This window comes from Epinephelus fuscoguttatus, linkage group LG19, assembly GCF_011397635.1.
Source record: "Epinephelus fuscoguttatus linkage group LG19, E.fuscoguttatus.final_Chr_v1".
NCBI lineage: Eukaryota > Metazoa > Chordata > Actinopteri > Perciformes > Serranidae > Epinephelus > Epinephelus fuscoguttatus.
This window is the reverse complement of record NC_064770.1, coordinates 19,315,415-19,328,085: the sequence shown is the minus strand read 5'-3', so window position 1 is coordinate 19,328,085 and position 12,671 is coordinate 19,315,415. Positions and strand designations below refer to the sequence as shown.

Sequence of the window (12,671 nt, the reverse complement as noted above, 5' to 3'; positions counted from 1 at the left end):
ATGATTGCCAGAAACTACCACACATGGACAGGGAACAGCAGAATACCATAATGTTCTTTCTCATCTATTGTGTCTCTGTTATTGTCTCTATTGGGGCCAATATTAGCTGTGAAATGTGCCATTCATTTATTTTTTATTGTTTTAAACCACTGCATTTTTTGTCTCCCTTATTATTTTTTTAAATTATTTTTGTCTGTTTTTATGTTACAACTACTGTGGCCTATTATAGGTATTTACCAGGATTAAACTCATTTTAGTTCATGGGCCACATACAGCTCACTCTGATCTCAAGTGGGCCAGACCAGTAAAACCACTGCATAATAACTTATGAATAACAACCCCTTCAAATGTTTGCTTTTTTAGTGTAAATAAAACTTTTGAAAATGTTCATCCATTTACAAAACAAATGATCCTAAGAAAAATATGTGCAAATTCAACAATATTTCAGTTTCAGTCAGTCTACTTCTTACTTTCATTACATTTTTTCATAATTTTCCACTCCCTCTAAAGTGGAATCTATGAAAGAAGCAGCTTAAGCCATCCTCTCCCTTACAAGCCATTTACAATCTGAAGTTTTGTCAGTGTCTTAGCAACAGGGTTCCACCCATGTTGTTTTAACACAGAAATCCGATACAGATTCTTTTGTACTGAAGCTGCTGGTTGACAATATTTTGCACAATGTTCAGTACCCTTAAATATAACCACAGTAATTATATCTTGTTATTTCGGAGAACTTTATTCTGGTCAGAGTGAAAAGCCTCTGAGGCAGCATTTTACTCAAGTAATCTACTTACTGTTTAAATTGCTCCTGGAACCTGGCACCCCTTAGCCTTCACAAGTGCATCATTATTAGGTGTGCAAAGTCATCTAGTGGGCCGCATTGGACCCTTTGTTGGACTGGTTCTGGCCCACATGCTGTATGTTTGACACCCCTGATATATACAGTCTATGAGCTGACAACACAATAGAACAGAATTTAAACTATTGTTCCCATTTAAGAAATGTGGTTCACAAAAACATTGGACCAAAATCCAGAATTTTGTCTTATATGTAAAGTATAGACCATCATTATTCATTTAACTCCCATAAATTCATTGATTTATTATTCATCTTGTTAGTGACGCAGGTTGTGGTAAGAACACTTGATTTAAAGGTCCAGCGTGTAGGATTTAGGGGGATATACTAAATGGAATATAATATAATATATATATTTTATTTAGTGTATAATCACATGAAAATAAGAATTGTTGTGTTTTCGTAACGTTAGAATGAGCCATTTATATCTACATAGGAAGCAGGTCCTTCTATGGAGATCTCCATGTTGCACCGCCACGTCTCTACAATAGCCTGGAACGGACAAACTAAACCAGCTCTAGATAGGGCTATTTTCATTCTTATGTGTTTGCATTTTCACGATTTTACATAGTTTTAGTATTTTTGCATCAGCCACAGTATTTAGCAGCCTGTCCATGATGAGCAGTGTCGGAACAGCACTGATTTTTTTAGGGTGATACTAATTTATTCAGTGTATTTACTGGTTTTAAACACCTGGTCCATTTATTTGGAAAGAAAGAGACCTCTGTGGGATATCTGGCTCCCAGTAAAAAACTCCTGAACAATGAACACTAAAGGAATCCTTACAGGGAGAAGTTCCTGCTGGTTGCAATCTGCAATCCTGGCTGCTTTATGTCCCTAAATCCCACTAAATCTTGCACACGGTTCCTTTAAGGGCAAAGTTCATTGAGTCCCATTAACTTATTACAAACACAGTTTCATTGGAGAAAATGACTTGTTGAAATCTTGATACTTTTTTATTAAGAAAGACATAAACACAAATAAAAAGATAATTATTTTTCTTTAGCAAATCTACATTTAAATGTAGCCTAGTTAGTGACTTTGTGCAGTTTAATGAAATTACTACAGTAGACTATATCAGCTGCAGCTTTGAAAATATCTCCAGTTGGCCAGATGTGCTAGTGTTGCTAATATTTAGAGAATGTCAGTGAGCATTTAGCCTTATGAAAATCATGTAAACCAGCTTGGCCACTTGAACAGCCAGTGATACCTTCAGAGGACCCAATCAGTGAAGTCACTGCAGTCACAGGTGGCAGGCCCTGTTTTACAAGGCGCAGTTCTCGCCTCCACCCTCAGCACAGAAAGTCATGCGCCGAGGGAATTCACACTACATTTCCACACGAATGGACTGTCTTGTCTAAATCATTTCTCAGCTTTCTTGCTGCGGTGGTGGATTTTCCTTAAATGGCATTTTATAAGCAAGACAGCCAGGAGGACGCACGAGAGTGCCCGGTGTGCTATGAGTGTCTGTCGGGCATAGAGAGGACCCTGAGCTGTGGACATGTATTCTGCCACGACTGTCTGGTCAAAACGCTGGTCAGCATCAACAGCGATGGGAACAGTATCAGAGACACTATTGTTTGCCCCATCTGTCGACATCTTACATTCATCAAGAAGCAAAAGGAATCGCTCGTATCCCTCGCGGCGGACAAGGATTCAGGTGAAGGGCAGACCCTGGAGGTGCCTCTGCCTCCGCCGCCGAGACAGCTCCAGAGCGCACGGCGCGCCTCCACGGACAGTTCGCCGAGAGAAGTTAATTGGGTTGCTCGCTGCTTTAGGGGGATGTCTGAACGAATCCGTCGACAGAGGTTGATCAGCCCCAGCAATAACGCATCTCAGATCTTTATCATAAGCGCTCAGGGGCGACCCATGGCTGAAGACGATGCGCTCAGTGTTGTGATGACTGTGGTTCAACCTCAGCGCAGGCGAAGGCGCAGAATTTGCACGACTGCACGATGCCTGCTCGTTTTGCTGTCGGCATTTACCATACTGGCACTGGTGGCTGCAACTTTACCCTGGATTTTATTGGCATAGACTTGTGTGTGATGTGGATTTCTGGATTATGAAGTGCCAAGATGAACTGACATTTATAGGAAACATCTTCTCATCCATAGAATGAAGTGTGTGAAGCAGTGTAGTTGTTTTAATATCTAAATAATCTGATGCATTCCACTAAATAATCAAAATGAAAATGTAATACAGTTACTCAATATGTTACATTGAAGTTTATTTTGTAGCATGGTTTTAAAATGTGATGGAGCATTGTCATTTCCTTCCCTAAACTTAGGGAGAGTTTACAGGCCCATGTCCTTTGTGTGCATTACCAAGCAACAGTCAGAGTAAAGTTTAAAGCCTTGACAGCGAAGTCTTTTGTTTTGCATTCCCGTCTGTGACCTGTTTTACCTGTTTCATGAGAAGCAAACATGCAGGAAATGTAGCAATTCCAAAGCACACCTAAAAGTTTGTAAAATCCCAACAAGCGTGGACATCTTGGAATTGTATTTTCAACAAATAAGGGGGAATGGAAGCAAAAAAAAAAGCAATAAAAACCATTTAACCCTATTTAATCCCACTGTTGTTAACCCGGCTCAAGTCATTGTTGTGTTACCCTGTTGTTGGATACACTGTTTCCAAGCAGCATCAAAAATGTAAACTGCATAGCTACATCTGTCTCACCTTCAGGATCATTTTGTGTCTGCAAATGTGCTAAAAATAACAAAGACGGGGTTACACTTTGAGACGTGAGCTCGGTTAAGTGTGATGATAAAGACCCTTTTGACACAGTTAGGGTGTCACATTAACAGACTTTCTCTCCTTCTTACATCACAAGGAAAGATGTCAGACATTTTGAAATAAAAAACCTAACAATTTCCATCTTAAATATGAATTTTACATGTGCTGATTAAGTGGGAAAATGTTTAATATGCAGATTGGATAAAGTTTAGTGTTTAATTAGACCCCTCAGTAACATTCTTCACAGCATGTGACTGCCTCCTCTTGTAACGTGTATAAAGACGGTGTAAACAGAGACACCTGTAAAACTTTCAGTGAGAAATAATTGATGCGCCCGTGAGTCTGAAGGAGATAGACTTGCAGCTGGGGATGAGCTGTGCCTGGCTGATTGCTGTAAGGAGATACACTGCTGGACTTGCTGGAGTGTGGCGTTGGATTACCACTCTCTCTCTTGAAAGAATCCAGATTGAGATGGAGCAGAGAAACACAGCCTCACTGTGGCAGCCATGAAAACCTGAAAAATAAGATAATATGGGAACTGATTCATAGAGAGAAGACTAATGCTAATTGCTCTTGAACAAAGAATCAAAATAAAAAGACAAATAAAAAGACTTGTTGTTAGAATGAACATTATCTGTATGATCATCATCCTGACAAATGTGTACACTCCTAGTTTCCTCCTGTGGTAATCCCTCAGCCATCCTGCTGGGCCAGTCCTACAGGTTACACACTTGGAGAGGCCTCTGTTTTTCAGCCATACCTGGTTTCTCAGAGAGTGGGAGGAGGACAATAATGATTAATTTCTTTGATGAATCAGACTTTTTTAATGATATTCCTGTTGGTGGTTTGTACGTCAGTAAATGGACCCAAATTAAAGAAATACGTCACGCCCCTGAATAACTATTTGTGTGTCAGTTACTGACCTTGTGTCATTGTGTTCTGTCGCATGCCTCTGGTGAAGTAAGAATCCAAAAATGGAGAAAATTTGCGATGAATCACAGTGATATGCGACTGTGTTTAACAACAGTCAGATCATATCAAACCAGCCAGACTCCATTGATAAAAACAGCAATTTCACCTCATTGAATGCAGGAGCAGCTGGTCTAACTCTGCCTCTATCAGTAGTTTGTTTGTGTAATTGTGGGATTTTGGTGAATCTGAACTACACTTTTGAAACACCAAATTCACACAATTAATAAAACTAACTGACTGATCGAAGCAGTGGTAAACCAGCACCTCCTGTGCTATGCAAGGTAAAATTACTGTTTTTGTGAGTGAAGTCTGGCTTTGAGGAGAGCATCTAGTTTAAAGCTACAGTTGGTGACCTTTTTTGAAATCAGCTTCGTGTCATATTTCTCAAACTGTCACTTTATTCTAGTAATAAAGAATAAAGATAGTCTGTGAAAAAAACCATGCCCTCCTCTAGGCTACTGCATGCCTCCAATGCCTCTAACCAGTCAGAGCCGCTGCCAATCAGGTCAATTGCTCGGTGAACTTAGGTCAAACTGTCATATATCTCTCCCTCATATCCCTCTGCCTATCCTTTTACCTTGTAGCACTTCTTATGGCTTTACTGCATGTAAACAGAAACAACCAATCAGAGCTGAGGAGTCTCCGACACCTCCGTGAATCACTGCTTGTGAAACGCTGTCAAACTAGGCAGCGCTGGTTAGATATGAATCAAGATTCAGTCACTGCTTTGCTTATTTCTCACTTCAACTGCTTTCAGAAACATATTTTAGTGTACTGTTTAGCTGCAAAATGAGAAAGTTGGTCCAGCTTGTGGGTGGTGCTAGTACTCCATCTAACTGTGTCCACACTTTCTCATTGCACAGCTAAACAGTACTCGATTCATATTTGTTCAGTGCTGACTAGTTTGACTGACAGCTTTGTCAGAGAGTCTTGGCTCTGAGGAAATGTTACAGGGCAATAGAGTAGGAAGAGGAGTATGATTCTTTCACAGATTGTCTGTTTCATTTAGTGCTGTGTGAATCTAGTCAAAGTTCCCTGTCAGAAGAGCCCAGTCTCTTAATGTTTGGATTCGTCATTCTTCCCGGAGGCATGTGAGAAAAAGTTTTCTTCACAAATTTTAAAGTAAAATTGTGTGAGTAATTGATTTGCAAATGATCATTTTGTGGGTGAAGTATTGCTTTGGTGTAAAAATCATCAATTTCAAGGCAAAGAAATAGGTGAAAATGTACAAATTTCCCCAACTGTCACAGCCCTAAGGGTGAGAAAATTGCTCAAAGAACCAGGTGCTACATTTGCAGGATTTGCAGGATTAACCATTAGATGGTGGAAGAAGTACTCAGATCATTTCCTGAAGAAAAAGTACTCCTTTACAAGTAATAAATCAGCAATATGTACTTAGCATCAAAGTGAGAGTACTTGTTTGGCCAGAAAATTTCTCTGCAAAAGCACTGATTGCAGTGCTTGAGTAAATTCCACACCACCACTTGATAAATGTAATGGATTAAAAGTACAATATTCATACTGAAGAGGAGAAGAACGGGCAGAAGACAGAAATAACCTAAGTATAATAAGTAAAAACACTAAAATAAAACCCACGTGAACCAGGTGAGATTATTAAAAATGTAGAGTTTAATATATATATTTATTTCTGACATTCTGATAAGGATTGCAGGTAGGCTTCACAGTACACACTGTGTTCCACTTGATATGCTAAGCAGAGGAGGGAGGGGTGGGCATGGTGGGCTTGACAAGCGGCAGGATTTTTTTGTTTGTACACTAGTAGTGAAAGCAGAAGGAGGCAGTACATCCACAGGCAACATCCACTCCTCTACCGTATTGCTCAAAACCCCATGAAGGACCATTGTTTGTGATCCACATTCTCTAGAGTCCATCTCTACATTTTACCCCTCTTACAATCCCTAAAAAGACAGTGATTGACACAAAACGTGGATTATCAAAAGACTATCTAAGCGCATGCATGACACTTTTTCAGATTTACCTTTTTTTTTCATTTAAAATCCCCCCCACAAAATGTAAACAAATTGAGCTTTGCTTTAGACCGACATACTTGGTGGTGAGGTGACTTAGGAAATGTAGGTCTATCGTAGTTAAAACGCTTGATAAAACTATGTAACAGTGTACCATTTGGTGCAAAAGGTGTTTCCTTTTAATGAATATCCCCTTGAAAATCACCGTGAAGTTACTGGCGTAAAATCAGATATGTGATGAAGTTATGACTTGTGTTTCGGGGGAGGGTACAGATGTTTTTCTTTTCTTTTCAGCAGCATAGTAATCACACCTAGAATGAATATGAATGCATGCTTTTAGGGGGCTGTAAGTTCCACTTATGATGCACGAAAGCATTACAGTAATACTGCCCTGTACTGGTAATAATACATGCCAACAGGCCCTAATTAACCTTCACCCAAACACAAGTGCTTATTTGCCTGTTAGTTATTACAAAATCAGGTAGCCTACCGTTTGGAATCTGAGTGAGTCACATTCAATCTGCACAGAGAGAGAGAGAAACCCCTGCCTCCTCGTATAAACGTATGGATCCAGCACAGAAAATAAAACCTCTAGTACACATTAATTATGCCTATAGTTCCAAAAATAACAACCAGTGTGAGGGCACTTGCAATTGTTGTCATATAATCACCACAACTATCAATATAATTATCAACATCACCAAAATCTTCATAAACAGAGTCCATTGAGAACACACACTGAGGCATACCATAGATCACTTTTGGAGAAAGGTTAATCTAGAATTCATTTTGTCAGTAAGTAAACTCACACATAAAACAAACTTAAAAAGAAAGTAATTGCTTAGCAATAAAATTAATGGCTTGTTTTCTGTGGGTTTGGGGAGGGTGACTTTGACCACTGTTTTTGGACTGAGGTGGATCAGTAAACACTGTAATTGCACTTTAATCGACAAAATTATAGTCCTAAGACATTTTATATGGAATTAAAAAAGTGACACTGCAGCATCTGTTATCTGATGAACTGGAAACACCTCTGATTAATTGTCTGCGGTAAGAATAACAACAAAGGGCACGGTCATTTTCGACTTCAGAGGTGATACAGCAGGTGTGCCAAATTTGACTGCTTTTCTAATTGAATGAGCACATATTTTTAGTTGGCCCAATAATATAGGCTTAGGACTACATTTATCCTCATTATGAATTCATTAAATGGTCCAGGCGGGCTACAAGTAATCTAATCATTTACACAGGAATCTATTAAATAACTGATTTAAAAGGAGAAGAAGAGAAGATAGGGCATCGGTGTGCAACTCATTAGTGCTCGGGCATGTTTGAAGTCAAAGCTCAGGAGACAGAATTAGAAAACCACAATTGATTTCAAGCAGAAATCTGCGTTTCTGCTGCAGCATCATCGTTAACCTGGTGTTACAGTAAAACATTATGAATCTACAGTAAACCTGTTCATTGTGTGCAGGGACAAAAATAACGGCAATTTTTTTTTTAATCATTACATTTTCTACACATGATAAATATCAGCACATATATTATTATTATATATATTCAAGATATGCATTTTACATATACTTTTCCTCTCAGATTTTATATACATCAATTTATGTACAGTCTTTGTATTTACACTAGGGGTCAAAGGTCACTGAACCTGAAGCACTTGAAACAAGGTTAAGAGAGAGAATCATACGAACCTAAAGGCAGTGTAGTCATCCATCCATTATCATCAAACCGTTAACAGCACACGGGCGGTCTAAATTTACTCTCCAAGGACAACAACAACAACAGAAACACTCACACGAAATAAAACACTGCCACTCTGAGGCCCTTGATCCAAAGCAATTCGTTCATATTGGCTTGTCATGCAAACACGTTGTGGTGCTTTCGTCAAGAGAACAAAACAAAGTAATTTACAGTAACATTCTTCTCCTACTGTGCTGGTATAAAGTGAGTTAAAGTGAGCTTACCTTTATGAAGGTAAATGCCAGATAAAGAACTACAGTTGTAATATGTGTGAGAAGAGGGGGAAGTAAAGACTGGGTGTGACGATTAAGAAGTAAACTGCATTAAATGGTTCATCCCGCATGCAAAAACCTGTCTCTACGGCTCAGCATGTTTCCTAATGTGCACAAAGCTTGAATACCCTGTGAGTAATACACCAAGACTACTCTCTGTCTCTCTGTTTCACCCTGAGGATGGGCTTTGCTCCTAACCATGTCAGGCTCTGAGTTTCCCTTACCAAAAAAGTTGTACAACTTGTGAATATCATATTGCAATTTGATTGCATGTTCTAATAAGGCAAAAAAAAAGAAATCGAAAAACTCACAGAAATACAGACCACTGCATCAAACAACAAAGATGAACAAAGCAAAGCAAATAAAAACAAACAATAAAAAATCTTTTAATGCAATACTCAACTATATTCCAGTCTTTCCTCCTAAAGGCAACTGTTCCTTCACTATGGCATTTTGGTGGTTTTTTTTTCTTCTTTGTATTTTTTTATAGTCACATTTATGTACTAGCGAGCAATTGTAAGAGATGAGTTTCTTTGCAGCCTGTAGCAGATGTGTTCGAGTTCTGGTTTCAGGTGGGCATTGGTGAGGCCAATTGGTGTTTCCGTCAGGCCTTGGTGGCGACAGTTAAGAGTATGTATCAGCCACAGGGGTGCTGGTAAGCTGTGATGCCTTAGGGTCATAGGTCATAGAGTGGTGCTCTGTGGCTCCTCCTCAGGCACAGCATCCCCCTCTGGAGAGTCTGTCACTGCCACGGACCTCCTGCAAGGGGCACCGCTGAACTCATCGATGAGGCTGTCCAGATTGACATTGATGGAGGGGATTTCATAATTGAAGATATCTAATGGTGAGCATGGTGGGAGAGGTGAGTGTGATGAGCAGAATGGCGAAAAATGGTGATGATGAGCAAGAGGAGGAGGAGAAGAGGGCATGTGGTGATGGTAATGAGGTGTAAAAAACGGAAGAGAGCAGAAATAATATTAATCTTTTTGAGTCTGAACTCATGGTAAGTGGCATAATGATGTCTGTCCTGATTGAAGTAATCAGTAGATTACATGTGCTTCACATTCTACACAGGGATGTTTTCCAGTGTGTTATGCTAGTCACACCTGAACAAGTGTGGTATGTTCACAGCTTTTTTTTGTGTCTTTTGAGACAACAACAACAGATATTTTGTCAGGTAAAATACAATAACAGGTCAATATGACTGCACAATGACACATTACTGTACATGTTTACAACAATGGCCGAGTAAACCAACACAGAGGCAACAAGATGTGTGTGGAACTCTGTGGAAAAATGGCACCAAGACACCAAGTGGGCTTGAAGTAACAATGGAAATCTCATGAGGACCGTATACACTATTTGCTCTAAATATATTCTAATGTGCTGCTGCATTTACTGAACGCAGCACGTCCAAGCAGAGACTGATGACTACTCCTGTGTAGGAATGAGATGGAGCGTGGCAGTGTAGTAAAAAGGGAGCAGAGGTTATAAAAAGCGATGAACCTGCCAAAGGAGGGATGGGGGTTACCTGTGGCCCCCCGATACCGGTGGCAGGTGCGTTAGAGGGAGATGTCTGCTGGCATAGGGCTGGGAATGGGGAACGAAAGGAAGGGGGCTTTAAGATGAACCTTTGTAAGCGACGGCGTCTGCAATGTGAGCGCAGTGTGGTGCACTCTGGGAAGTCCTTAAGCCATGCATGATCGGTTGAACTACAAAACCATGCAGCGAGTCAATAACCTGCTCAGAGGAAGTCGGGAAAATGTTTTGATTGAGAGCTACAGGTAGGTATGTTTGAGGCAGGCTGCAGGAGACCCCAGAGGCAGCCACAGCACGAGGCCAGGCAGTGAGATGGAGCGTATGGGGCGGGGACGGTCTGGCTTACCCTAAAAGTCCCCCTCACACTTAGCCCACACTGAATCCCTGGCCTCACACAGCTGCAAGGTACACAATAGTAGCAGGGGGAACAAGAGAATGATAAATATAGCAAAGTGACAGAATGATTGGTATATAATGACAGAACACCTCATCATCAGAACATCATACTGCAGATATACTGTGGGGTTTGTCTGGCTAGGTTTCCACACCCTGCTACGCAATAAGAGAGACTGGACTGGTGCGTAAGCCTCTGACCTACCTCTGCCGAGTGAGGGTCTGGGTAACACAGATAAACAGAGAGCACATGATGAATCTAATGGCAACTTCCATACAAGCAGGACGAGCTATGCTTCTCTGATGTTTCCACACATTACCCAGAAACATCATCACATAACACAAGCAATGAATACATAGGTCAAGAGGATTTGCTCACTACAGTAGCACAAAAACGTTATTATTTACATCATTCTCAGGCAGCTGTGTCTAAAAGGCAACTTTTATTCATTCAGACATTCGTTTGGGAACAGTCAATCAAGGGGGAAGGTTTCGTTTATATCTACGGTGACAAGTCCTACAGAGTCCTACACTCGTCCACCGTCTCCGTTGGACAATGCCACAGCGAGTCTGAGAGAGGGCCGCTGCAGCCCCACCTGTGGTGGCGGAGGGGGTGTTGTTGCCAAGGGCTGATGTTTACCTGTAGACATGCTCTCCCCGGGAGACAGTCCATCCAGGAGGCCCTGCTCCAGGGGCTGGGGAACTGGGGCCATGGCCGGGCCAGTGAACCCCGGGGGGGCTGTGGGCGGCTGAGGAGGGGGCAGACTGGGTCTCTGCCTGGGCTTAGGGGCGGGCCGCGACTTGGTGAGCGTTCCGGTCAGGGATGGTGGGGACGAAAGCGAGTGGGGCGCCCCTAATGGGGTCTGCCCAGGGGAGGATGGGGGCACTTGCCCTGGAGGGCAGGCCAGTCCATAAGGGGAAGGGGTACTAGGAGGTGTGGGTGACAGGCTGACCGGTGACGGCTGACCTGTGGACTGATCGGACATCCCGCAAGACTGGCTGTAAGGAACCTTGGGAGGCACAGGGGCCAGCTTCTTGGAACCTGGAAACACACAACACAGACACATTAGTCTCCTGTCAGAAATGAAAATACATATACACAATGTAAGCTCAGAGTGAGAGAGGTGCTAACCTTTGCGCAGGGTGTGTGGACTGTGCTCTGTGGAGTGGGGGGACTGGCTACTGCTCTGAGGACTACAGCTGGGGGGGACTGTTGGACCTGCCACCTGGATGGCTTTGTGCCCAATTACAGGGGAGAGCTCTTTACTCTTCAATGAACTGAAAGAGACAGGAAGACATTAGTGTGTGAACAGCATCAGACTCAGTATGTTTGTGAACAGGTTAAGTGTTTGAACTGTCAGCATACCTCATGTACATTACCCCAACAGCCATTACCACCACCACAACCACCACCACCACCACCACCATCATCATCATCATCATCATCATCATCATCAGCATCACTTATGAATATTTCACTGTGTTTAAGTACAGTGTTACCGACATTAGTAAGCTCTGCAAGTTAGACAATAATGTCAAGCAAGGCTTCATCAAGGTAAACAACTATCTAGCGACCAGACAGTGTCACATTTTTTTAGTCACCTCTTACTTGAGAGTTTTAGACACAAATGGTGCACATAAAGGGGGATTTATACTTGTGCGGCAGACCCTACACATGTGGCCTACAGCATTGTGAGCATTTATACTTCTGCGATGGTGTGCCTGCATCACTCTGCATTTACACCCCAAAACACTAGTCGGTGGTGGGAATTCCGTGAAGTGCTGTTAAGTTTAGTTGATTCAAAACACACCCAAAACACACTTTAAACGTGTACACAAGTACACATATTGGCTTCACTATAACTCGCAGCATTCACAGACAAACACTTGTCTTTATCTGGACACAGTTTCCCCACAAATACAACATGCTAATGTTTTTAGCACAAGCCTTTGGCATTTTACATTGTATAAATTAGCCTAGCAGCTAGCAGACTTTTCCTCTACTCATATGAAGCCAGGGACAACAGCAACATTTAACAAAGGTTACAAAATTCGGCTCCATTACAACTCACAAGGTTCACCGACAAAAAAATTGTCTTATACTAAACAAGTTTTCCAAACAAATGTAACATACTAACGTTATTAGCACAAGCCTATGGCATTTTAC

General features: G+C 41.5%; 2 protein-coding genes across 7 annotated transcripts in view; one reads left to right on the top strand and one right to left on the bottom strand.

Moving 5' to 3' along the window:
• Positions 1-1,943: 1,943 nt before the first annotated feature.
• Positions 1,944-4,475, top strand: LOC125879972 (RING finger protein 222). Its single transcript, XM_049562175.1, has one exon. The coding sequence runs from the start codon at positions 2,260-2,262 to the stop codon at positions 2,887-2,889; it is 630 nt and encodes a 209-aa protein (XP_049418132.1). The 5' UTR covers positions 1,944-2,259; the 3' UTR covers positions 2,890-4,475.
• A 1,739-nt stretch (positions 4,476-6,214) lies between these two features.
• The window catches only part of arhgap44a (Rho GTPase activating protein 44a), a 38,169-nt gene continuing 31,712 nt past the window's right edge, over positions 6,215-12,671 (bottom strand). For 3 of the 6 annotated variants that reach the window (XM_049562159.1, XM_049562160.1, XM_049562162.1), the window contains 3 exons: positions 11,637-11,782; positions 11,145-11,546; positions 6,215-9,410 (listed from right to left, as the gene is read on the bottom strand). In XM_049562159.1, the coding sequence (XP_049418116.1) occupies positions 9,256-9,410; positions 11,145-11,546; positions 11,637-11,782 (703 nt within the window). In that variant the 3' untranslated portion in view covers positions 6,215-9,255. Of the gene's footprint in view, positions 11,547-11,636; positions 11,783-12,671 lie in introns of all 6 variants that reach the window. The other 3 variants (XM_049562161.1, XR_007447994.1, XM_049562163.1) reach the window with 3 other exon arrangements.